Source organism: Salmo trutta, chromosome 23, assembly GCF_901001165.1.
Source record: "Salmo trutta chromosome 23, fSalTru1.1, whole genome shotgun sequence".
Lineage (NCBI taxonomy): Eukaryota > Metazoa > Chordata > Actinopteri > Salmoniformes > Salmonidae > Salmo > Salmo trutta.
In genome coordinates this window covers 18,340,347-18,368,341 of record NC_042979.1, presented here as the reverse complement: position 1 = coordinate 18,368,341, position 27,995 = coordinate 18,340,347, and the positions used below count along the sequence as shown (strand labels likewise).

General features: G+C 44.5%; 1 protein-coding gene across 2 annotated transcripts; it reads right to left on the bottom strand.

Moving 5' to 3' along the window:
• dqx1 (DEAQ box RNA-dependent ATPase 1) lies at positions 1 to 27,994 on the bottom strand. Of its 2 annotated transcripts, none has more exons than XM_029709323.1 (12): positions 27,667 to 27,994; positions 15,515 to 15,914; positions 15,175 to 15,368; positions 13,521 to 13,941; positions 3,048 to 3,347; positions 2,763 to 2,862; positions 2,460 to 2,618; positions 2,057 to 2,248; positions 1,744 to 1,869; positions 1,380 to 1,570; positions 906 to 1,096; positions 1 to 565 (listed from the first exon to the last, which is right to left on the bottom strand). In XM_029709323.1, the coding sequence occupies exons 2-12, from the start codon at positions 15,839 to 15,841 to the stop codon at positions 349 to 351; spliced, it is 2,418 nt and encodes an 805-aa protein (XP_029565183.1). In that variant the 5' UTR covers positions 15,842 to 15,914; positions 27,667 to 27,994; the 3' UTR covers positions 1 to 348. The 2 variants fall into 2 exon arrangements, with proteins under 2 accessions (XP_029565183.1, XP_029565184.1); XM_029709324.1 differs by having other exon boundaries at positions 27,786 to 27,994.
• Between the last annotated feature and the right edge of the window lies 1 nt (position 27,995).

Here is a 27,995-nt window from a genome sequence, read left to right as displayed (position 1 = left end):
TACACTGTATATTACTTTGGGTACCAGTATACAGTTTTTTTTATAGGAACTCTGCAGGTTCAGTGTCAAACATTTTCATGTGCCAAAAATGCATGTAATCTCATTTGAAAAATATTTCACTAACACCTGTAGGTGAGCCCTATTCACTCAGATGTAAACTACTGCTTCCATACAGCTGTGTATGGCTGGAGAGTGTACTGTACATTCTCTCCCTCATCCGCTGTCCGTGCAACAGTACAGTTCTGTAGTGTGTTCCCAGTAGCACTTTGAGTGTGCGTAGTGCATCCATGTCCTCCATCTCAGGTTCTCCTCCCTTGGTTCTGCTTTTGGTCAGCCACTCTGTTCCCGTCACTGTATGACACACAGCTCAGTGCTGTCCTGATTACGTGGATCTGCGGTCCTGTCTAAATGTTCCTCAATGTGGGGTGTGTCGTAGGTCCCCTCCGGCCCCCTCTCCTGTTCCTCCTCTGGGGGCAGCAGACTCTGTCTCAGCTCCATCAGCTGGTCCCGTCCCTCGCTGGACGGCAGGTTGCCCAGGTAGTACTGAGGGGCCAGCTCCACCAACCTTCCCACAGAAAACAAGGTTACATAAATGTAATGCTCTTAAATGCCTAGTTTACCTCAATGTAATGACGTGCACATGTCACAAGACTAATATATCATATTAACATGGTTCCGTAGAAGTTTAACGCTTGTTGTTGTTCGATCTGATCATCTGCGCAGCATGACAACCTGGAACGCACCCACTATCTTCTGACAGATAGTACAGTTTACTGAACTTTCTATCAAAGGACTAGTATTCCAAAAGGAAGCAAAGTCGCCACTATGTGGATGGCCTAAAGAAGTTCAGGGTTACTGTGTGCATTACATACAAACTAACTACAAAAAATGTTGGGGTTACTCACATGTGGGGATGCACCTCGGAGGCGGTGCGGACACAGTTGTCGTGGGAGATGGTAAATTCGTGGTAGAGCACCCAGGAGGGGGGGTTGGGGCGCGGCCGGCGACACAGATAGGAGGAGAAGGGGTGGAGGTGAGCCACGTGACGGTGAGTCAACAAGAGGTAGTTACCTGAGCCGTCCACATCATGAGCCACCTGAGAGACGGGAAGGGAGAAGAGAAAACGCAACGAGATAGAGAAACAAATACAGAAAGAGCAGGAGAGACCGAGGGGGAGGGGGCAAAAGGCAGAGAAACACCAGAATGGAAAGAAAGAAGAAAATATGAAAATTGAGAAAGACAGTAAGGTAAAGACAAATAGTGGGGAGGATAGAGAGAGAGAGGTTAGGGTCTATATATTTCCCCGTCAAATTTCAGACACACAACATAAACTAACAAACTAATCTTTAATGGAGAAGTGAACTGATGAGTCTTTTTACCTTGAGGAAGAACCCTGAGATAAGCGCACGCTTGATATTAGTGCAGTTGTCTTGGCAACCAAACGCAGGAGGCGAGACGGGCAACTCTATTCGTTGCATCACCTCCAGCAGCTCCGCCCTAATCATCCCAGCCAATCTTAATGCAGCGGGGTTCAGGAAGTTGGTAGTACACCAGGCATCATCCTCATTGTCTAAAAGAGCAATCAGATTAATATTCAGGAGGAGAACTGTGTAAAATGTATGTCGTGCCCATATGTGTATATCTATAAATTGATGTTTGTGTGCGTGTGTGTTTGTGCGCATAAACCAAACCTCCTGTACATTGCAGCTGTGTGTGTGTGTGTGTAGTATTATATAGACTCACGCTGTATATAGGCGTTGTAGATGTTGATGAGGGTGAGGTGGTCTCCCTCATTGTGCAACAGTGGACGTCTGTGAGTGGCTGCTGCCTCCTCTCTCTGGGGTGGGGGGGTCACAAAGCAGGGGGGAGCTGGGAACACACACAGGTGGAGAATTTAAATGAATGTTAAAAAACAAAAAGTCAAAGTTATAGAAACAAAGCAATATTCTGAAATGCATGTAAAAAAGGGACGCTATGAGTAAAGGCACATTTTATAGCCAGTAATAAGCACCATGGTCAGTGTAGTGAGTGTAGTGTGTGTGTCTGTCGTGTGTACCTGTGAGCATGGCGGCGATGGTGAGCAGCTCGTTGACACAGTCGAACTCGCAGGCAGCGATGAGGGCCTTAGCCAGCGAAGGCTCCAGGGGCAGCTCTGACATAATGATGCCCACTTCAGACAGGTTCCCATCATCATCCAGCGCTGCAAGGTAGTCCAGGTCCTCTAGAGCCTGCATCAGAGCCTCGGGAGCTGGGGGGGGGAATAAAAGAGAGAATAAAATAGAGAGGGATGGATTGAAGAAATTGAGGGATATTGGAAGATATAATATTTATATTTTGTCTGATATCACAAAATAGAAGGTACCTAGTAAACACAAACTCCCATGAAAAAAATGTGCACTTTATTCATTCAAAGGAGAGAGCAAGGCTCAACTAGCTAGATGATGCGTGGCCCTCCTTACCAGGCCTGTCCAGGAACTTGCACTGGCCCATGTCAGCGATATCCAGCCTCTTGAGCAGCAGCACCAGGTGGCTGAGGTTCTCTTCCATCACCCCCGGGCTGCGGGCCTCTGCCATGCCCTCCTCATAAAGAGCCTGGGGGTACAGACGGAAACACAGACCTGGAGGGACAGGGGAGAGCGGTCAGAAGAACACATAGAGAGAATAGTTGGCCTGTAACAGCTATCTATGTCCCTTCTCTTAAATTAGAAAACCACCACATTCCATGATGATTTTTTAAAACGTATTGATTGACCCTAACCTACCTGGTAGGTCACTGTTTACCCTCTGCGTCCGCATGTCTGCCTGGTGCCGGCTGATTGGACGCAGGACCTGTGAGTCCGCTCTGATTTGAGGGTTGTAAACCTATGACACGGAGGCAGAAGAGTGGGAGGTTATGTATGGCACTGCAACTCGGTACACCTCAATAGTTTGTTGAGGTTATGCGGCATTGTAGCATTGCCACATTTGACAACGGGGATGAGCCCACTGCGTAGGATAGTGCCACACACACTCCTTCTCCCTCCCACCTCTGATAAATGAATACTCACTGTCTTGAGTTGCATGCCTGTGTCTATGATGTAGCGCACTGCAGATAGAGAGAAGGAGGCCTCCCCCAGGGTGTCTGTGAGGATAACCCTGCGCCTCACTCCCATCCCCACCCCTATCCCTGTCCCTTCCAGTCCTTCAGACCCCTCCGTGTCACCAGAAGGCCTTTCTGGCTCAGGTTCGTAGACGCGCTGGGTGGCCCCCCCGAGGCCCGTATGGAGGTGTAGAACTCTGAGGGGCCCCAGCTGAGGACTCAGGGCCACAGACTCCTTCTGCAGCAGAAAGCCACACTCATCTATCTCCTGAGAAACAGAGAGAGAGACATGGTTGATAATATGCAGTGCATTCGGAAAGTATTCAGACCCCTTCCCTTTCCCCACATTTTGTTATATTACAGCCTTATTCAAAAAATGCTATGAGCTCAGGTGCATCCTGTTTCCATTGATCAGCCTTGAGATTTTTCTACAACTTGATTGGAGTCCACCTGTGGTAAATTCAATTGATTGGACATGATTTGGAAAGGCACACACCTGTCTATATAAGGTCCCACAGTTGACATTGCATGAGCAAAAACCAAGCCAATTGTCTGTAGAGCTCCGAGACAGGATTGTGTCGAGACACAGATCTGGGGAAGGGTTCCAAAAAATGTCTGCAGCATTGAATGTCCCCAAGAACACAGTGGCCTCCATCATTATTAAATGGAAGAAGTTTGGAACCACCAAGACTCTTTCTAGAGCTGGCCGTCCGACCAAACTGAGCAATCGGGGGAGAAGTGCTTTTATCAGGGTGGTGACCAAGAACCCGATGGTCACTGACAGAGCTTCCAGAAAGACAACCATCTCTGCAACATTCCACCACGAGCAGACAAGGTAAAAATATGTCGTTCTGCCCCTCAGCAAGGCAGTTAACCCACTGTTCCCGGGCGCCAAAGACATGGATGTCGATTAAGGCAGCCCCCCGCACCTCTCTGATTCAGAGGGGTTGGGTTAAATCCGGAAGACACATTTCAGTTGAAGGCATTCAGTTGTACAACTGACTAGGTATCCCCCTTTCCTTTCCTTTCCAATCAGGTCTTCATGGTAGAGTGGCCAGATGGAAGCCACTCCTCAGTAAAAGGCATATGACAGCCCGCTTGGAGTTTGCCAAAAGGCACCTAAAGGACTCTCAGCCTATGAGAAACAAGATTCTCTGGTCTGATGAAACCAAGATTGAACTCTTTGGCCTGAATGCCAAGCGCCACGTCTGGAGGAAACCTGGCACCATCCCTAGAGTAAAGCATGGTGGTGGCAGCATCATGCTGTGGGGACTGGGAGACGAGGGAAAGATGAACGGAGCAAAGTACAGAGAGATCCTTGATGACAACCTGCTCCAGAGTTCTCAAGACCTCAGACTGGGGTGAAGGTTCACCTTCCAACAGGACAACGACCCTAAGCACACAGCCAAGACAATGCAGGAGTGGCTTCGGGACAAGTCTCTGACTGTCGTTGAGTGGCCCAGCCAGAGCCTGGACTTTAACTTCTCTGGAGAGACCTGAAAATAGCTGTGCAGTGACGCTCCCCATCCAACCTGACAGAGCTTGAGAGGATCTGCAGAGAAGAATGGGAGAAACTCCCCAAATACAGGTGTGCCAAGCTTGTAGTGTCTCGAGGCTGTAATCGTGGCAAAAGGTGTTTCAACAAATTACTGAATAAAGGGTCTGAATACTTATGTAAATGTAATATTTCCAAATATATATATAATGTTGCAAACATTTCTTAAAACCTGTTTTTGCTTTGTCATTATGGGGTATTGTGTGTAGATAAAACATTTTTAATCCATATTAGAATAAGGTTGTAATGTAACAAAATTTGGAAAAAGTCAAGGGTTCTGAATACTTTCCGAATGAACTGTATACCGTTCTAGCCTGGGCATTTTGACACGCTCTTGAGAAACTTTATTTCCTGACATTCTAAAACTTGTCCTTTGTTAAACAAGTGAATGAGTGGACAAGTAGAGACACTGTCATTTCAATGAAAGGAGGACATGCTATTTAAGCTCCCTAAATGCAGTGCATGACTGCAATGTAGAGTTTAGTGTCCCAAATGCATCCACTCTTTCCGCTCTCCACTCTACCCCTCGCTCTCCACTTTACCCCTCCAACCTCCACTCTACCCCTCCAACATCAACAAAACGAAGGAGCTGATCGTGGACTTCAGGAAACAGCAGAGGGAGCATGACCTTATCCACATCGACGGGACCTCAGTGGATAATGTGTAAAGCTTCAAGTCCCTCGGCGTACACGTCACTGAAATAGTCCACAGACACTGTGGTCAGGAAGGCACAACAGCGCCTCTTCAACCTCAGGAGGCTGAAGAAATTCGGCTTGGCCCCTAAGACCCACACAAACTTTTACAGATGCACAATTGAGAGCCTTCTGTCGGGCTGTATCACCTCCTGGTACTGCAACTGCACCGCCCGCAACTGCAGGGCTCTCAGGAGGGTGGTACGGTCTGCCCAACGCATCACCGGGGGCACACTGCCTGCCCTCCAGGTCACCTACAGCACCTGATGTCACAGGAAGGCCAAAAAGATCATCAACCACCCGAGCCACGGCCTGTTCACCCTGCAGAAGGCAAGGTCAGTACAGGCGCATCAAAGCTGGGACTGAGAGACTGAAAAACAGCTTCTATCTCAAGGCCATCAGACTGTTAAATAGCCATCACTAGCCGGCTACCACCCGGCTACTCAACCCTGCACCTTAGAGGCTGCTGTCCTATATACATAGTCATGGAATCACTGGCCACTTTAAATAATGGAACACTAGTCACTTTAATCATGTTTACATACTGCTTTACTCATCTCATACAGTGATGGAAAAAAGTATTTGATCCACTGCTGATTTTGTACGTTTGCCCACTGACAAAGAAATGATCAGTCTATAATTTTAATGGTAGGTTTATTTGAACAGTGAGAGACAGAATAACAACCAAAAAAATCCAGAAAAACGCATGTCAAAAATGTTATAAATTGATTAGCATTTTAATGAGGGAAATAAGTATTTGAACCCTCTGCAAAACATGACTTAGTACTTGGTGGCAAAACCCTTGATGGCAATCACAGAGGTCAAACGTTTCTTGTAGTTGGCCACCAGGTTTGCACACATCTCAGGAGGGATTTTGTCCCACTCCTCTTTGCAGATCTTCTCCAAGTCATTAAGGTTTCGAGGCTGACGTTTGGCAACTCGAACCTTCAGCTCCCTCCACAGATTTTCTATGGGATTAAGGTCTGGAGGCTGGCTAGGCCACTACAGGACCTTAATGTGCTTCTTCTTGAGCCACTCCTTTGTTCCCTTGGCTGTGTGTTTTGGGTCACTGTCATGCTGGAATACCCATCCACGACCCATTTTCAATGCCCTGGCTGAGGGAAGGAGGTTCTCACCCAAGATTTGATGGTACATGGCCCCATCCATCATCCCTTTGATGCGGTGAAGTTGTCCTGTCCCCTTAGCAGAAAAACACCTCCAAAGCATAATGTTTCCAACTCCATGTTTGACGGTGGGGATGGTGTACTTGGAGTCATAGGCAGCATTCCTCCTCCTCCAAACACGGCGAGTTGAGTTGATGCCAAAGAGCTCCATTTTGGTCTCATCTGACCACAACACTTTCACCCAGTTGTCCTCTGAATCATTCAGATGTTCATTGGCAAACTTCAGACGGGCATGTAAATGTGCTTTCTTGAGCAGGGGGACCTTGCGGGCGCTGCAGGATTTCAGTCCTTCACGGCGTAGTGTGTTACCAATTGTTTTCTTGGTGACTATGGTCCCAGCTGCCTTGAGATCATTGACAAGATCCTCCCGTGTAGTTCTGGGCTGATTCCTCACCGTTCTCATGATCATTGCAACTCCACGAGGTGAGATCTTGCATGGAGCCCCAGGCCGAGGGAGATTGACAGTTCTTTTGTGTTTCTTCCATTTGCGAATAATCACACCAACTGTTGTCACCTTCTCACCAAGCTGCTTGGCGATGGTCTTGTAGCCCATTCCAGCCTTGTGTAGGTCTACAATCTCGTCCCTTACATCCTTGGAGAGCTCTTTGGTCTTGGCCATGGTGGAGAGTTTGGAATTTGATTGATTGATTGCTTCTGTGGAAAGGTGTCTTTTATACAGGTAACAAGCTGAGATTAGGAGCACTCCCTTTAAGAGTGTGCTCCTAATCTCAGCTCGTTACCTGTATAAAAGACACCTGGGAGCCAGAAATATTTCTGATTGAGAGGGGGTCAAATACTTATTTCCCTCATTAAAATGCAAATTAATTGATAACATTTTTGGCATGCGTTTTTCTGGATTTTTTTGTTGTTATTCTGTCTCTCACTGTTCAAATAAACCTACCATTAAAATTACAGACTGATCATTTCTTTGTCAGTGGGCAAACGTACAAAATCAGCAGGGGATCAAATACTTTTTTCCCTCACTGTATATATCTACTGTATTTAGTTAATGCCACTCCAACATTGCTCGTCCTAATATTAATATTTATTTATTTATTTCACCTTTATTTAACCAGGTAGGCAAGTTGAGAACAAGTTCTCATTTACAATTGAGACCTGGCCAAGATAAAGCAAAGCAGTTCAACAACATACAACAACACAGAGTTACACATGGAGTAAAACAAACATACAGTCAATCATACAGTAGAAATATAAGTCTATATACAATGTGAGCAAATGAGGTGAGATAATGGAGGTAAAGGCAAAAAGGCCATGGTGGCAAAGTAAATACAATATAGCAAGTAAAACACTGGAATGGTAGATTTGTAGTAGAAGAAAGTGCAAAGTAGAAATAGAAATAATGGGGTGCAAAGGAGCAAAATAAATAAATACAGTAGGGGAAGAGGTAGTTGTTTGGGCTAAATTATAGATGGGCTATGTACAGGTGCAGTGTTCTGTGAGCTGCTCTGACAGCTGGTGCTTAAAGCTAGTGAGGGAGATAAGTGTTTCCAGTTTCAGAGATTTTTGTAGTTTGTTCCAGTCATTGGCAGCAGAGAACTGGAAGGAGAGACGGCCAAAGGAGGAATTGGCTTTGGGGGTGACCAGAGAGATATACCTGCTGGAGCGCGCGCTACAGGTGGGTGCTGCTATGGTGACCAGTGAGCGGAGATAAGGGGGGACTTTACCTAGCAGGGTCTTGTAGATGACCTGGAGCCAGTGGGTTTGGCGACGAGTATGAAGTGAGGGCCAGCCAACGAGAGCGTACAGGTCGCAGTGGTGGGTAGTATATGGGGCTTTTTTGACAAAATGGATGGCACTGTGATAGACTGCATCCAGTTTGTTGAGTAGGGTATTGGAGGCTATTTTGTAAATGACATCGCCAAAGTCGAGGATCAGTAGGATGGTCAGTTTTACGAGGGTATGTTTGGCAGCATGAGTGAAGGATTCTTTGTTGCGAAATAAGAAGCCAATTCTAGATTTAACTTTGGATTGGAGATGTTTGATGTGAGTCTGGAAGGAGAGTTTACAGTCTAACCAGACACCTAGGTATTTGTAGTTGTCCACATATTCTAAGTCAGAACCGTCCAGAGTAGTGATGCTGGACAGGCGGGCAGGTGCAGGCAGCGATCGATTGAAGAGCATGCATTTAGTTTTACTTGTATTTAAGAGCAGTTAGAGGCCACGGAAGGAGAGTTGTATGGCATTGAAGCTCGTCTGGAGGGTTGTTAACACAGTGTCCAAAGAAGGACCAGAAGTATACAGAATGGTGTCGTCTGCGTAGAGGTGGATCAGAGACTCACCAGCAGCAAGAGCGACATCATTGATGTATACAGAGAAAAGAGTTGGCCCAAGAATTGAACCCTGTGGCACCCCCATAGAGACAACCAGAGGCCCGGACAACAGGCCCTCCGATTTGACACACTGAACTCTATCAGAGAAGTAGTTGGTGAACCAGGCGAGGCAATCATTTGAGAAACCAAGGCTATTGAGTCTGCCGATGAGGATGTGGTGATTGACAGAGTCGAAAGCTTTGGCCAGGTCAATGAATATGGCAGCACAGTATTGTTTCTTATCGATGGCGGTTACGATATCGTTTAGGACCTTGAGCGTGGCTGAGGTGCACCCATGACCAGCTCTGAAACCAGATTGCATAGCGGAGAAGGTGCGGTGGGATTCGAAATGGTCGGTAATGTGTTTGTTGACTTGGCTTTCGAAGACCTTAGAAAGGCAGGGTAGGATAGATATAGGTCTGTAGCAGTTTGGGTTAAAAGTGTCCCCTCCTTTGAAGAGGGGGATGACGGCAGCTGCTTTCCAATCTTTGGGAATCTCAGACGACACGAAAGAGAGGTTGAACAGGCTAGTAATAGGGGTTGCAACAATTTCGGCAGATCATTTTATAACGAAAGGGTCCAGATTGTCTAGCCCGGCTGATTTGTAGGGGTCCAGATTTTGCAGCTCTTTCAGAACATCAGCTGAATAGATTTGGGAGAAGGAGAAATGGGAAAGGCTTGGGCGAGTGGTTGTGGGGGGTGCAGTGCTGTTGACTGCGGTAGGGGTAGCCAGGTGGAAAGCACGGCCAGCCGTATAAAAATGCTTATTGAAATTCTCAATTATTGTGGGTTTATCGGTGGTCATAGAGTTTCCTATCCTCAGTGCAGTGGGCAGCTGGGAGGAGGTGTTCTTATTCTCCGTGGACTTTACAGTGTCCCAGAACTTTTTTGAGTTTGTGTTGCAGGAAGCAAATTTCTGCTTGAAAAAGCTAGCCTTGGCTTTTCTAACTGCCTGTGTATATTGGTTTCTAACTTCCCTGAAAAGTTGCATATCACGGGGGCTGTTCGATGCTAATGCAGAACGCCACAGGATGTTTTTGTGTTGGTTAAGGGCAGTCAGGTCTGGAGAGAACCAAGGGCTATGTCTGTGCCTGGTTCTAAATTTCTTGAATGTGGCATGCTTATTTAAGATGGAGAGGAAGGCATTTAAAAAAAATAAACAGGTATCCTCTACTGACGGGATGAGGTCAATATCCTTCCAGGATACCCGGGCCAGGTCGATTAGAAAGACTTGCTCGCTGAAATGTTTCAGGGAGCGTTTGACAGTGATGAGTGGAGGTCGTTTGACCGCTGACCCATTACGGATGCAGGCAATGAGGCAGTGATCGCTGAGATCTTGGTTGAAAACAGCAGAGGTGTATTTAGAGGGCAAGTTGGTTAGGATGATATCTATGAGGGTGCCCGTATTTACGGCTTTGGGGTGGTACCTGGTGGGTTCATTAATAATTTATGTGAGATTGAGGGCATCAAGCTTGGATTGTAGGATGGCTGGGATGTTAAGCATGTCCCAGTTTAGGTCACCTAGCAGCACGAGCTCTGAAGATAGATGGGGGGCAATCAGTTCACATATGGTGTCCAGAGCACAGCTGGGGGCCGAGGGTGGTCTATATCAGGTGGCAACGGTGAGAAACTTGTTTTTAGAGAGATGGAATTTTAAAAGTAGAAGTTCAAATTGTTTGGGTACAGACCTGGATAGTAGGACAAAACTCTGCAGGCTATCTCTGCAGTAGATTGCAACACCGCCCCCTTTGGCCATTCTATCTTGTCTGAAAATGTTGTAGTTAGGGAGGAAGATTTCAGAGTTTTTGTTGGACTTCCTAAGCCAGGATTCAGACACGGCTAGGACATCCGGGTTGGCAGAGTGTGCTAAAGCAGTAAATAAAACAAACTTAGGGAGGAGGCTTCTAATGTTAACATGCATGAAACCAAGGCTATTACAGTTACAGAAGTCATCAAAAGAGAGCGCCTGGGGAATAGGAGTGGAGCTAGGCACTGCAGGGCCTGGATTCACCTCTACATCACCAGAGGAACAGAGGAGGAGGAGGATAAGGGTACAGCTAAAAGCTATGAGGATTGGTCGTCTGTGACGTCTGGAATAGAGAGTAAAAGGAGCAGGTTTCTGGGGGCGATAAAATAGCTTCAAGGTATAATGTACAGACAAAGGTATGGTAGGATGTGAATACAGTGGAGGTAAACCTAGGCATTGAGTGATGATGAGAGAGACATTGTCTCTAGAAACATAATTGAAACCAGAAGATGTCATAGCATGTGTGGGTGGAGGAACTGAAAGGTTGGATAAGGTATAATGAGCAGGGCTAGAGGCTCTACAGTGAAATAAGCCAATAAACACTAACCAGAACAGCAATGGACAAGGCATATTGACATTAAGGAGAGGCATGCTTAGCCGAGTGAGCAAAGGGTCCAGTGAGAATTAGACAGCTAGCCGAGCCATAGGTAGCAAGCTGGTAGAAGATGGAGGGAGGTCTGTTTTTAGCCACCTCGTGCGTTTCCGTCGGTAGATTAGTGGGGTTCCGTGTGGTAGGGGGGACCAGTTCAATTGGCAAAATAGTTATAGTTATAGTGGCCCAAGAAAATTGTCCGATAGACCTATTCAGATAGCAGCCGATTAGACAGCTAATGATTAGCGGGCCGCAGATGGGCGTTCAGGTTACGTCGCGACGGAGGGACCAGTTGGATAACTCCCTCGGGCAGATAACGTCGGTAGTCCAGTCGTGAAGGCCCGATGGGGCTCCGCATCGGCAGTAAAACAGGTCCGGATAGGGGATTGTAGCCCAGGAGTGGCTGATGGAACTCTTCAGCTAGCTAGCTCCGGAATAATTTATGTTAGCTCCGGGACCGACGTTTGCCAATAGTCACTCAGGTAGCAGCTAGCTAGCTGCAAGATCCAGGTGTAAATGTCCAGAGCCTGTGGTAGAAATCCGGGGATATGGAGAGAGAATAAGTCCGGTATGCTCTGGTCTAAGTCGCGCTGTACAAAACTGGCGATAGCTTTTCGAGCTAATGGATAGCTGATGACCGCTAACCATTGCTAGCTGAACTCCAACGTTAGCCAGTGAACTGACTAACCTCTGGCTAGCTTCTGTTGTGGATTTCAGATTTGAGGTAAATAATACTTTTTTTTTTTAATTGGTGAGGCGGGTTGCAGGAGAGTGTTTTGAGGTTGAGTTTTTAGAAAAAAAATATGTAAAAAGATATGCGAAGAAAATACGTAAATATATATATACACACGGGACACGACAAGAGGAGGACAAAGGATGTCTGACTGCTATGCCATCTTGGGAATTAAAATAATTAAAAAATAACATTTATATATTTTTTATTTCCACTCTTTTACTTTTAGATTTGTGTACTGTTGTGAATTGTTAGATATTACTGCACTGTTGGAGCTAGGAACACAAGCATTTCACTACACCCGCAATAACATCTGCTAAAGATGTGTATGTGACCAATAAAATTTGATTTGATTTGAAGGCTATCATTTTCTCCCTCCTTCCTGCAGCTGTGTGGGAGTAGTTATGCTAACCAGTTAAAGGGATTGACCATAGGGTACAGAGGGCAATTAAAGGGGAAGAGTGGAAGCAACTCCTCATCTTTGCCACTGCCCCACCCCTTGCCCTGGCAAAGTCTTCATACTTTTTAATGGCGTCCTCACATTAAGCTATCTAGACCAATGAGTTTTTATTGTTTTAAAAAGTAAAAAATTATCTAAATGAATAAATAATCTATTTTAGCATATTGGGGTATATCCCCTGTGCCCATTCTCCTGCTCCTTTCTCATGTTTCACCCCCTCTCTAGCTCCCTCTCTCTCCCTAAACGCATGGTTTAGGTTGATCTGAGTTGAGACTTGGCAAACAGTACTCTGTTTACTGTGACTCTTCTAATAAGCCTTAACCAGATCAGTTCTCCTGGCTAGTTAGCCCTGTGTTTTGCAGCCATGGCGTCAACTACTGTACTTAAGTCCAGGTATGCCTCTGGATTTGAAACCATAGCCGGGAATGACGTGAGGAGCTAGGGTGTGGTGATGTTGACATAGTGGGAGTGTGTATGTGAATATGATAGGGATCTGTGCTGGAAATTATTAATATCCTAAAATATGTGCATGTCTGGGTGAAGTGAATGTATCTATTTATCTATCAATCTGTGTGTGTTCTGGATGCATTAACCAGGACACCAGATACACACTGATGCCATTCAGCAGTCTAAGGTTACAGTGTCCCCATTTCTCTGTCCCCAGCGTGAGAGGCAACAACAGACTAGGAAGAGGATGGCCTATTACAAAACAAAGCATTAAGAAATAAGACTCAATAGGGATTTTCAGATGGAAGAAAGTCGATCAGAAACGGACAAGAAAATATGGGATAGAAAATAAGTTGATTTAGCAGTCACTTTGATCCAAAATGACTTACATCGTGTGGGAAGTAATACCACAACTCTACTGTTGCATGCACCCGACTAACCCCAACTACACTAACTAACACCAACTAGCCCTAACTACCCTAACTAACCCGACCAGACGTAACCCCCTGAGCCATCTCTCTGTACCAGCAGAGGCCTACTGGGCATCTACCGTCTACTGATCTGATAAAAACAGCCTCAGTAGTTAATGAGATTAGCTGGATATATTTAGTATACTGTGTTGTGAGTGTGCGTGCATCTACCTGGGCGCTGGGGAGAAAGACCATTACATCCCCCTCCTCCCCCCTGCGGTGAAGATCCAACACCATATGACACGCTGCCGCCGCCGCCTCCCTCCCTCCAGGATCCCTGTACACCGTTTCCATGACAACCAGTGGTCTCCTCATCGTCTCTGTGTCGGGTGAATCTCCGACAGGCTCATCCAGTGTTAGAAGCGGAACTCTTTCACCTAGGAAGGTGGCAAGGCTGGGGGCGAGGGAGGGGTCGGTGAGCAGGACGACGCGGAGGTTGTCGGGGCGCTGGTCACACACGTCCCGCAGCAGGCCCAGGAGGACGTCGGTGGGCACCGTGCGCTCCTGCACCTCGTCCACCACCAGCACCCCGTACTGACGCAGCAGGGGGTCCGACATCATCTCTCCCAGGAGCAGAGAGTCACTGACAAACCTGAGAGAGATCATGGAGAGAAACAAACTCACCCCTTAAAGCTGCAACATGTAACTTTCTTTAGAAATTGAGTTATAGATCTGTCATTCTCATTCTTACACAGAAGCGGTAGATCTGTGTGTGCTATTTCTATGCTTCCCAGTCTTAAAGATGCACTATGCAGAAATTCCTCCAATTCTAATAGTTCACTTAATTTCAGTTTATGTGACAAAACAAGCAAGTATAGTGTAGAGCAGGGTTTCCCAAACTCGGTCCTGCCCCCCTGAGTGCACATATTGGTTTTTGCCCTAGCACTACACATCGGATTCAAATAATCAAAGCTTGATGATGTGCAAGGGCAAAAACCAAAACAGGACTGAGTTTGGGAAACTCACGTGTAGAGAATCATTGTACCATCTAAACCGCTGTGAAATATATTTTCCATAACCAAAAATATTGTATTTTCAGCTGTTGAAGCTGGTGTACAAAACCGAAAGTAAAAGACGCAAAAATTAAACTTTAGAATGGGAAGCATAGAAATAGAGCACATTGAACAGATATACTCCTTCTTAGACTTGCTTTCAATGAGTGACAGATCTATAACAAATATTTCTATGTGAATTTGGTCGGTTCGCCCAAAAAGTTACATATTTCAGATTTAAGTTTCGTTTTTTGCATCTTGTAGCTTCAGTTTTGTATACCAGCTTCTAACAGCTGAAAATACAATATTTTTGGTTATGGAAAATATATTTCACAGCGGTTTAGATGGTACGATGTCTCTACACTTGTTTTGTCACATAAACTGAAATTAGGCAAACTATTAGAATTTTAGCAACCAGGAAATGGGGGAGCGATTTCTGCATATTGCACTTTTAATCCGATCGTATAGTCCACGTCGATACACCTCAGGGGGAGACCGAGAGAGAAAGAGAGATAAGAGATAAGAAAACAAGGACAACAATATTCTAATCCAGGCCGGGAAGAGCAGAAAGGAGGGTGGACAAACCAGTTAGACAAACCACCGTGCTTCTACATCTGCATTGCTTGCTGTTTGGGGTTTTAGGCTGGGTTTCTGAAGTAAAAAGCACTTTAGAAATATATTTGATTTGATTTGAGTTAGAAGAAGATAAGGAGGAAGTAAGGACTGTGCCGTCATATAGTGTGATGGGTATGTACCCAAGCTTGTACCTATGTGTGTGTACATACACATGGCCCAATCTTCATGCACACCTCTGTGTCTACCTCCCTTCTCACCTGAGTAGCGTATCGGGGGTACAGCCGTCATCGTGGGGGACACAGTAGCCCACCTCCAGGCCCAGACTCAGGTCCATCTCATCAGCCACTCTGAGGGCCAGACTCGCTGCAGCCACAGCGTAGGGTTGGGAACAGCACACCAAGCCATGGGAGAACTCATGGGACTGGGCATACTCCACACACCACTGGGGCACCTTGGAGGGAGAAGGTGAGGGACAGAGATAGAGACAAAGAGATGGAGGGAGACAGAGTGAGAGTGCTCTTCACCACCAGCGCTCATGTGTGTGCCCATGCCTCTGTGTGTGCGTGCATGTTTGTACGTATTATGCATGCCTCTTACCTGTGTGCTCTTTCCTGTGCCACTGGGGGCGCTGACCACGACCATGCTGTTTGTCTCCAGGTGTTCCAGCAGGCGGTACTTAAGGCTCCAAACAGGAAGCCTCTTCCTCTCCTCCAAAAGGGAGTAGTAGCGTGACGAGAAGGGCAAGCCGTCATACGGGTTCACCTCCAGGTCACCCAGGCCACCCTCATCCCCCCCTCTGTCCCCCGCCTCGTCCTCCAGGTCCCCAGACAGGAGAGAGGACATGGAGAGAGAGTCCAGAGCCGAGGGAGGGCGGAGGGTGGAGGGGGACGTTGTCGAGGAGGCTGCAGGAGGGGATGACGCCATAATTGCAGGGTGGGTGGGGGGAGACGGGAGGGGAGGAAGGGAAAGGGGTGGTAACAGAGTGACTGGAGATTACCTGGGGAGAGGACCAAAGAAGAAAAGAGGCATTGGTTATCTGGATGCTGTTGTGTTAGAGCTTGTAGAGCAAGTTTTAAAGTCAACCTAGTTGACCCCTGTCTTGAGACAAAGGGATTAATTTGCTTGAGGCTAGGGACCTGGTGTTAAACTTGAGTCACTGAAGGAAATGTAATATAAATACAGTACCAGTCAAAAGTTTGGACACACCTTCTCGTTCCAGGGTTTTCTTTATTTTTACTATTTTCTACATTGTAGAGTAATAGTGAAGACATCACAACTATGAAAAAACACATATGGAATCATGTTTTAACCAAAAAAGTGCTAATCAAATCAAAATCTGTTTTATATTTGAGATTCTTCAAAGTAGCCACCCTTTGCCTTGATGACAGCTTTGCACACTCTTGGCATTCTCTCAACCAGCTTCATGAGGTAGTCGCCTGGAATGCATTTCAGTTAACAGGTGGGCCTTCTTAACCTGTTAGGGCTAGGGGGCAGTATTTACATGGCCGGATAAAAAACGTACCCGATTTAATCTGGTTACTACTCCTGCCCAGTAACTACAATATTGGCTTTGGATAGAAAACACCCTAAAGTTTCTAAAACTGTTTGAATGGTGTCTGTGAGTATAACAGAACTCATATGGCAGGCAAAAACCTAAGAAGATTTCATGCAGGAAGTGGCCTGTCTGACAAGGTGTCGTTCTTTTTGTCTCTGTTTATTGAAGACTGAGGATCTTAGCTGTATCGTGACACTTCCTACGGCTCCCATAGGCTCTCAGAGCCCAGGAAAAAGCTGAATGATATCGAGGTAGCCTCTGGCTGAAACACATTATCGCCTTTGCCAAGTGGCCGATCAGAGGACAAAGGGCTTAGGCGCGTGCCCGAGTCGACCCAGTGATTTATTTTCTTTCGTCTGTTTACCTAATTGCAGATTCCCGGTCGGAATATTATCGCTTTTTTACGAGAAAAATGGCATAAAAATTTATTTTAAACAGCGGTTGACATGCTTCGAAGTACGGTAATGAAATATTTAGAAATCTTTTGTCATGAAATGCGCCATGCGCATGACCCTTATTTACCATTCGGATAGTGTCTTGAACGCACGAACAAAACGCCGCTGTTGGAACATAACTATGGATTATTTTGGACCAAACCAACATTTGTTATTGAAGTAGAAGTCCTGGGAGTGCATTCTGACGAAGAACAAAAAGGTAATCAAACTTTTCTAATAGTAAATCGGAGTTTGGTGAAGGCTAAAGTTGCTGGGTGTCTAAATAGCTAGCCCTGTGATTCCGGGCTATCTACTTAGAATATTGCAAAATGTGCTTTCACCGAAAAGCTATTTTAAAATCGGACATATCGAGTGCATAGAGGAGTTCTGTATCTATAATTCTTAAAATAATTGTTATGCTTTTTGTGAAAGTTTATCGTGAGTAATTTAGTAAATTGTTAGTAAATTCGCTGGAAGTTTGCGGGGGGTATGCTAGTTCTGAACGTCACATGCTAATGTAAAAAGCTGGTTTTTGATATAAATATGAACTTGATTGAACAAAACATGCATGTATTGTATAACATAATGTCCTAGGTGTGTCATCTGATGAAGATCATCAAAGGTTAGTGCTGCATTTAGCTGTCTTCTGGGTTTTTGTGACATTATATGCTAGCTTGAAAAATGGGTGTCTGATTATTTCTGGCTGGGTACTCTGCTGACATAATCTAATGTTTTGCTTTCGTTGTAAAGCCTTTTTGAAATCGGACAGTGTGGTTAGATTAACGAGAGTCTTGTCTTTAAAATGCTGTAAAATAGTCATATGTTTGAGAAATTGAAGTAATAGCATTTCTAAGGTATTTGAATATCGCGCCACAGGATTAAACTGGCTGTTACGTAGGTGGGACGATTTGGTGCCACCTGCCCTAGAGAGGTTAAAAGTTAATTTGTGGAATTTCTTTCCTTCTTAATGCATTTGAGCCGTTGTGACAATGTATACAGAATATAGTCCTATTTGGTAAAAGACCAAGTCCATATTCCAGGCACACTTAACCAGCATGGCTACCACAGCATTCTGCAGCGATACGCCATCCCATCTGGTTTGTGCTTAGTGGGACTATCATTTGTTTTTCAACAGGGCAATCCCCAACACACCTCCAGGCTGTGTAAGGGCTATTTGACCAAGAAGGAGAGTGATGGAGTGCTGCATCAGATGACCTGGCCTCCACAATCACCCGACATCAACCCAATTGAGATGGATTGGGATGAGTTGGACCGCAGCATGAAGGAAAAGCACCCAACAAGTGCTCAGAATATGTGGGAACACCTTCAAGACTGTTGGAAAAGCATTCCAGGTGAAGCTGGTTGAGAGAATGTCAAGAGTGTGCAAAACTGTCATGAAGGCAAAGGGTGGCAACTTTGAGTAATCTAAAATATATTTTGATTTGTTTAAAACTATTTTGGTTACTACATGGTTCCATATGTGTTATTTCATAGTTTTTATGTCTTCACTATTATTCTACAATGCATAAAATAGTAAAAATAAAGAAAAAACCTTGAGTGAGTAGGTGTGTCCAAACTTTTGACTGGTACTGTATATCACATGTTATGATTTATATCCTGAGAGACAGTTTGATGTGGTGAAGTTTGATGTGAAGTTTGATGTGGTGTAAGAAGCCTCAAACTTTTCACAGGGGTAAGGCCATTTTCAACCTTGACTAGCTAAGTATACAGTAACAGTTGTGCTGTGCATAGTTGCTAGTCTAGTCATTGAAGGCCTAGGAAGTCAGACAGCTTCAGTGACAGACAGCACGGAGCAGCTCTAGCTCTGTACAGCAGCTGTGGGCCTGTGATATTACACTTACTCCTGGAATGTCTGCATTTGCCCCGTGTGCATGGAGCAATCCACATGAGAGCACTCTCTCTCACACACACACACACACACACACAACATAGAAAGACACAGACACACACAGACTTACACATGTAATCAGTCATGGTTAACACCCACTTCTCTTTGATAAAACCATCAGCAACACTGATATGCAAACAATCCGGACCGAGTCAATGCATAAAATTTGTCCATAATGCAAAGTCTACACTCTAGACTGAAGCTGCCTTTGTACATTCACTAGAAACCTCTGATAAAAATGGTATAAGACCTAGATTAACTTCACTACTAGGCTGGATAAAATAATGTATGACTTTAAAATGGGTAAGTTGTGATTGGTTAAATAGAGTTGAAGTCGGAAGTTTACATACACCTTGGCCCAAGGCTGACACTAGACCCCTTCCACATGTGATTCATATATGATGTTGAACATTACTAATCAACTCCCCACTCAACCTCCCCTCCTCACCCCATATTTCCCCATGGATGGACTCCCTTCATGCGATGAGCGCTAATGTTTTCCCCATAGCCCATACTAGCCCTCTGTGTAGTCTTTGTTTTTGTATGCAGTTATATGTCAGTGTACTCAATAAACATAGGTAAGTGTCAAGCAGGTCAGGCTACTGGTAACCATGGACCATCAGAAGACACTATATATACAAAAGTACAGTTGAAGTCGGAAGTTTACATACACCTTAGCCAAATACATTTAAACTCAGTTTTTCACAACTACTGACATTTAATCCTAGTAAAAATTCCATGTCTTAGGTCAGTTAGGATCACCACTTTATTTTAAGAATGTGAAACGTCCGAATAATAGTAGAGAGAGTGATTTATTTCAGCTTTTATTTCTTTCATCACATTCCCAGTGGGTCAGAAGTTTACATACACTCAATTAGTATTTGGTAGCATTGCCTTTAAATTGTTTAACTTGGGTCAAACGTTTCGGGTAGCCTTCCACAAGCTTCCCACAATAAGTTGGGTGAATTTTGGCCCATTCCTCCTGACAGAGCTGGTGTAACTGAGTCAGGTTTTTAGGCCTCCTTGCCCGCACACGCCTTTTCAGTTCTGCCCACAACATTTCTATAGGATTGAGGTCAGGGCTTTGTGAGATGGCCACTCCAATACCTTGACAGTCCCTCCTGCAGCAAAGCACCCCCACAACATGATGCTGCCACCCCCGTGCTTCACGGTTGAGATGGTTTTCTTCGGCTTGCAAGACTCCCCCTTTTTCCTCCAAACATAATGATGGTCATTATGGCCAAACAGTTCTATTTTTGTTTCATCAGACCAGTGGACATTTCTCCAAAAAGTACGATCTTTGTCCCCATGTGCAGTTGCAAACCGTAGTCTGGCTTTTTTATGGCAGTTTTGGAGCAGTGGCTTCTTCCTTGCTGAGCGGCCTTTCAGGTTATGTCGATATACGACTCATTTCACTGTGGATATAGATACTTTTGTACCTGTTTCCTCCAGCATCTTAACAAGATCCTTTGCTGTTGTACTGGGATTGATTTGCACTTTTCGCACCAAAGTACGTTCATCTCTAGGAAACAGAACGTGTCTCCTTCCTAAGCGGAATGACGGCTGCGTGGTCCCATGGTGTTTAAACTTGCGTACTATTGTTTGTACAGATGAACGTGGTACCTTTAGGCGTTTGGAAATTGCTCCCAAGGATGAACCAGACTTGTGGAGGTATACCATTTTTTCTTAGGTCTTGGCTGATTTGTTTTGATTTTCCCATGATGCCAAGCAAAGAGAAATGAGTTTGAAGGTTGGCCTTGAAATACATCCACAGGTACACCTCCAATTGACTCAAATTATGTCAATTAGCCTATCAGAAGCTTCTAAAGCCATGACATCATTTTATTGAATTTTCCAAGCTGTGTAAAGGCACAGTCAACTTAGTGCATGTAAACTTCTGACCCACTGGAATTGTGATACAGTGAATTAATCTGTCTGTAAACAATTGTTGGAAAAATGTATTGTGTCATGTACAAAGTAGATGTCCTAACCGACTTGCCAAAACTATAGATTGTTAACAAGAAATTTGTGGAGTAGTTGAAAAACGATTTTTAATGACTCCAACCTAAGTGTATGTAAACTTCTGACTTCAACTATGAATACAGTCGTGGCCAAAAGTTTTGAGAATGACACAAATATTAATTTTCACAAAGTTTGCTGCTTCAGTGTCTTTAGATATTTTTGTCAGATGTTACTATGGAATACTGAAGTGTAATTACAAGCATTTCATAAGTGTCAAAGGCTTTTATTTACAATTACATGAAGTTGATGCAAAGAGTCAATATTTGCAGTGTTGACCCTTCTTTTTCAAGACCTCTGCAATCCACCCTGGCATGCTGTCAATTAACTTCTGGGCCACATCCTGACTGATGGCAGCCCATTCTTGCATAATCAATGCTTGGAGTTTGTCAGAATTTGTGGGTTTTTGTTTGTCCACCCGCCTCTTGAGGAATGACCACAAGTTCTCAATGGGATCAAGGTCTGAGGAGTTTCCTGGCCATGGACCCAAAATATCGATGTTTTGTTCCCCAAGCCACTTAGTTATCACTTTTGCCTTATGGCAAGGTGCTCCATCATGCTGGAAAAGGCATTGTTCATCACCAAACTGTTCCTGGATGGTTGGGAGAAGTTGCTCTCGGAGGATGTGTTGGTACCATTCTTTATTCATGGCTGTGTTCTTAGGCAAAATTGTGAGTGAGCCCACTCCCTTGGCTGAGAAGCAACCCCACACATGAATGGTATCAGGATGCTTTACTGTTGGCATGACATAGGACTGATGGTAGCGCTCACCTTGTCTTCTCCGGACAAGCTTTTTTCAGGATGCCCCAAACAATCGGAAAGGGGATTCATCAGAGACAATGACTTTACCCCAGTCCTCAGCAGTCCAATCCCTGTACCTTTTGCAGAATATCAGTCTGTCCCTGATGTTTTTCCTGGAGAGAAGTGGCTTCTTTGCTGCCCTTCTTGACACCAGGCCATCCTCCAAAAGTCTTCGCCTCACTGTGCGTGCAGATGCACTCACACCTGCCTGCTGCCATTCCTGAGCAAGCTCTGTACTGGTGGTGCCCCGATCCCGCAGCTAAATCAACTTTAGGAGACGGCCCTGGCGCTTGCTGGACTTTCTTGAGTGCCGTGAAGCCTTCAACACAACAATTGAACCGCTATCCTTGAAGTTCTTGACGATCCGATAAATGGTTGATTTAGGTGCAATCTTACTGGCAGCAAAATCCTTGCCTGTGAAGCCCTTTTTGTGCAAAGCAATGATGATGGCATGTGTTTCCTTGCAGGTAACCATGTTTGACAGAGGAAGAACAATGATTCCAAGCACCACCCTCCTTTTGAAGCTTCCAGTCTGTTATTCGTACTCAATCAGCATGACAGAGTGATCTCCAGCCTTGTCCTCATCAAAACTCACACCTGTTTTAACGAGAGAATCACTGACATGATGTCAGCTGGTCCTTTTGTGACAGGGCTAAAATGCAGTGGAAATCTTTTTGGGGGATTCAGTTCATTTGCATGGCAAAGATGGACTTTGCAATTAATTGCAATTCATCTGATCACTCTTCATAACATTCTGGAGTATATGCAAATTGCAATCATACAAACTGAGGCAGCAGACTTTGCGAAAATTAATATTTGTGTATTCTCATAACTTTTGGCCACGACTGTACACTGCATGATATTGATAAGTATGCTACGGTTCTCACATAAGGTAATAACGGCTTGGGTATATCTTGTAATGGTTGCACCTCAATTGATATGTAAACAAAGAGAAGTTGAAAGGGAGTAGGCCGAGCTACACTACATGACCTCCTCGTCAAACATCTCATTCCAGAATCATGGGCATTAAAATAGAGTTGGTCCCCCCTTTGCTGCTATAACAGCCTCCACTCCTCTGGGAAGGCTTTCCACTAGATGTTGGAACATTGCTGCAGGGACTTTCTTCAATTCAGCCACAAGAGCATTAGTGAGGTCGGGCACTGATGTTGGGCGATTAGGCCTGGCTGGCAGTCGGCGTTCCAATTCATCCCAAAGGTGTTCGATGGGGTTGAGGTCAGGGCTCTGTGCAGGCCAGTCAAGTTCTTCCACACCGATCTCGACAAACCATTTCTGTATGGCCCTTGCTTTGTGCATGGCGGGCATTGTCATGATGAAACAGGAAAGGGCCTTCCCCAAACTGTTACCATGAAGTTGGGAGAACAGAATCGTCTAGAATGTAATTGTATGCTGCAGCGTTAAGATTTCCCTTCACTGGAACTAAGTGGCCTAGCCCGAACCATGAAAAACAGCCCCAGACCATTATTCCTCCTCTAACAAACTTTACAGTAGGCACTATGCATTGGGACAGGTAGCATTCTCTTGGCATCCGCCAAACCCAGATTAGTCCGTCGGACAGGCAGATGGTGAACAGTGATTCATCACTCCAGAGAATGTGTTTTCACTGCTCCACAGTCCAATGGTTGCGAGCTTTACACCCCTCCATCAGACGCTTGGCATTGCGCATGGCTTATGTGCGGCTGCTTGGCCATGGAAACCCATTTAACTTGTTGGGGCTAGGGGGCAGTATTTACACGGCCGGATAAAAAACGTACCCGATTTAATCTGGTTACTAATCCTACCCAGTAACTAGAATATGCATATACTTATTATATATGGATGGAAAACACCCTAAAGTTTCTAAAACTGTTTGAATGGTGTCTGTGAGTATAACAGAACTCATTTGGCAGGCAAAAACCTGAGAGATTCCTTTACAGGAAGTGGCCTGTTTGACCATTTATTTGCTTTCTTTGACATCTCTTCCAAAAACTCAGGATCTCTGCTGTTACGTGACACTTCCCACGTCTCCAATGGGGTCTCAGAGCCCGTGAAAAACCTGAATGACGTAATTCAAAGCCCTGGCTGAAACACAGGAGCGCTTTTGCTAAGTGGTCTATCAGAGGACAAAGGACTTCATGCTCGTGCACTGTCCGCCCCCGTCTTTTTGTTTTTCCCTCTGTTTACAGACAGGCAGATTCCCGGTCAGAATATTATCGCATTTCTACGAGATAAATTGCATAAAAATTGATTTTAAACAGCGGTTGACATGCTTCGAAGTACGGTAATGGAATATTTAGAATTTTTTTGTCACGTTATGCGCCATGCGCACGACCGTGATTTACCATTCTGATAGTGTCTAGAACGCACGAACAAAACGTCGCTGATGGAACATAACGATGGATTATTTGGGACCAAAACTACATTTGTTATTGAAGTAGAAGTCCTGGGAGTGCATTCTGACGAAGAACAGGAAAGGTAAGACCATTTTTCTTATAGGAAATATGATTTTGATGAAGGCTAAACTTGCCGGGTGTCTAAATAGCTAGCCCGTGATGGCTGGGCTATGTACTTAGAATATTGCAAAATGTGCTTCATCCGAAAAGCTATTTTAAAATCGGACATATCGAGTGCATAGAGGAGTTCTGTATCTATAATTCTTAAAATAATTGTTATGCTTTTTGTGAACGTTTATCGTGAGTAATTTAGTAAATTGTTAGTAAATTCCCCGGAAGTTTCCAGGGGGTATGCTTTTTCTGAACGTCACATGCTAATGTAAAAAGCTGTTTTTTTATATAAATATGAACTTGATTGAACAGACATGCATGTATTGTATAACATAATGTCCTAGGTGTGTCATCTGATGAAGATCATCAAAGGTTAGTGCTGCATTTAGCTGTGGTTTGGGTTTTTGTGACATTATATGCTAGCTTGAAAAATGGGTGTCTGATTATTTCTGGCTGGGTACTCTGCTGACATAATCTAATGTTTTGCTTTCGTTGTAAAGCCTTTTTGAAATCGGACAGTGTGGTTAGATTAACGAGAGTCTTGTCTTTAAATAGCTGTAAAATAGTCATATGTTTGAAAAATTGAAGTAATAGCATTTCAAACGTTTTGAAAATCGCGCCACAGGATTCAACTGGCTGTTACGTAGGTGGGACGATTTGGTGCCACCTAGCCCATAGAGGTTAATGAATCTCCGGAAAACAGTTATTGTACTGAAGTTGTTTTCAGAGGCAGTTTGCAACTCGGTAGTGAGTATTGCAACCGAGGACAGACAAAAAAAATGTACGTACTATGCGCTTCAGCACTCGGCGGTCCCGTTTTGTGAGCTTGTGTGGCCTACCACTTTGCGGCTGAGCCGTTGTTTCTCTTACATTACCACTTTACAATAACACCACTTACAGTTGACAGGGGCAGCTCTAGCAGGACAGAAATTCGACAAACTGACTTGTTGAAAAGGTGGCATCCTATGATGGTACCACGTTGAAAGTCACTGAGCTCTTCAGTACGGCCAATCTACTGATAATGTTCGTCTATGTAGATTGCATGGCTGCGTGCTCGATTGTATACACCTGTCAGCAACAGGTGTGGCCGAAATAGCCTAATCCACTAATTTGAAGGGGTGTTCACATACAGTTGAAGTCGGAAGTTTACATACACTTTGGTTGGAGTCATGAAAACTCGTTTTTCAACCACTCCACAAATTTCTTGTTAACAAACTATAGTTTTGGCAAGTTGGTTTGGACATCTACTTTGCGTATGACACAAGTCATTTTTCCAACAATTGTTTACAGACAGATTATTTCACTTATAATTCACTGTATCACAATTTCAGTGGGTCAGATGTTTACATACACTAAGTTGACCGTGCCTTTAAACAGCTTGGAAATTCCATAAAATGATGTCATGGCTTTAGCAGTTTCTGATAGGCTAATTGACATCTTTTGAGTCAATTGGAGGTGTAGCTGTGGATGTATTTCAAGGCCTACCTTCAAACTCAGTGCCTCTTTGCTTGACATCATGGGAAAATCAAAACAAATCAGTCAAGACCTCAGAAGAAAAATGATATACCTCCACAAGTCTGGTTCATCCTTGGGAGCAATTTCCAAACACCTGAAGGTACCACGATCATCTGTACGTTCAATAGTACACAAGTATAAACACCATGGGACCACGCAGCCGTCATACCGCTTAGGAAAGAGACGCGTTCTGTCTCCTAGAGATGAACGTACTTTCTTGTGAAAAGTGCAAATCAATCCCGGAACAACAGCAAAGGACCTTGTGAAGATGCTGGAGGAAACAGGTTCAAAAGTATCTATATCCACAGTGAAACGAGTCCTATATCGACATACCCTGAAAGGCCGCTAAGCAAGGAAGAAGCCATTGCTCCAAAACCGCCATAAAAAAGCCAGACTACGGTTTGCAACTGCACATGGGGACAAAGATCACACTTTTTGGAGAAATATCTTCTGGTCTGATGGAACAAAAATAGAACTGTTTGGCCATAATGACCATCGTTATGTTTGGAGGAAAAAGGGGGAGGCTTGCAAGCCAAAGAACACCATCCCAACCATGACGCACGGGGGTGGCAGCATCATGTTGTGGGGGTGCTTTGCTGCAGGAGGGACTGGTGCACTTTACAAAATAGATGGCATCATGAGGAATAAGATTATGTGGATATATTGAAGCAACATCTCAAGACATCAGTCAGGAAGTGTAAGCTTGGTCGCAAATGGGTCTTCCAAATGGCCAATGACCCCAAGAATACTTCCAAAGTTGTGGCAAAATGGCTTAAGGACAACAAAGTCAAGGTATTGGAGTGGCCATCACAAAGCCCTGACCTCAATCCTATAGAAATTTTGTGGGCAGAACTGAAAAAGTGTGTGCAGGCAAGGAGGCCTAAAAACCTGACTCAGTTACACAACCTCTGTCAGGAGGAATGGGCCAAAATTCACCCAACTTATTGTGGGAAGCTTGTGGAAGGCTACCCGAAACGTTTGACCCATGTTAAACAATTTAAAGGCAATGCTACCAAATACTAATTGAGTGTATGTAAACTTCTGACCCACTGGGAATGTGATGAAAGAAATAAAAGCTGAAATAAATCACTCTCTCTACTATTATTCGGACGTTTCACATTCTTAAAATAAAGTGGTGATCCTAACTGACCTAAGACATGGAATTTTTACTAGGATTAAATGTCAGTAGTTGTGAAAAACTGAGTTTAAATGTATTTGGCTAAGGTGTATGTAAACTTCCGACTTCAACTGTACTTTTGTATATATAGTGTCTTCTGATGGTCCATGGTTACCAGTAGCCTGACCTGCTTGACACTTACCTATGTTTATTGAGTACACTGACATATAACTGCATACAAAAACAAAGACTACACAGAGGGCTAGTATGGGCTATGGGGAAAACATTAGCGCTCATCGCATGAAGGGAGTCCATCCATGGGGAAATATGGGGTGAGGAGGGGAGGTTGAGTGGGGAGTTGATTAGTAATGTTCAACATCATATATGAATCATATATGGAAGGGGTCTAGTGTCCGCCTGGGGCTTACAGTGGAAAATAACTAATAGTACTGGATGCAGGACATCACATGTTATAACTATGTTATAAGTCAACAACATCTATTGTTTACTATCATGCAAACAAAGGCATTGTTATATTGGTATATAACAATTTGGCATTATGTGCAAATGCATCACACAAAACAATGATGTGAATGTGAGACCATATTTGAGAACTGTATGGCCATGACAATAGACTGATATTGATACTGCTTTTGATAATTAGAAACTAGGGCTGACAACACCTGTATCAGTCGTCCAACAATAACTCCTGCTGTGTGTATTCGTTCTCTTTATCTCCCTTAGTTTACTGCCCATCTCCCGAGTCGAGTATCGACCTGTCAGGAACTACGTGTCAGCTGACAGTGACACACACGCACGATAGTAAAGAAATTGAATTAAGCCAACTGGGACGAAAACAACCATAGAACCACGTAGTCAAATGCCATTGACATCTTACCTCCCACACATTTCTCTGTAGTCTCCTAAAATCCCAAACAAGGTTCAGGATGTCCAGCAAAATAATTCTCCACTGCGCTTTAAGTGAAGCGTTCTACTGTTCACTGTTGTCACACAAACCTGTTTGACGTTTCTTGGATGAAAAATAATAATATGCGGATACAATGTTTCCGTTTGCCACTATACACGGAGTCTCTATTCGGTTCTTCTCGGCCTCTGGTTTATCCGTGACTGTTGACATTAATAAAATAAAGCTCGTCGTCCGGTCTTGATCTACCGAACCGCCGCCATGTTTGTCCGACTCACCGTGGCAGTAGTGATGGGTCGTTC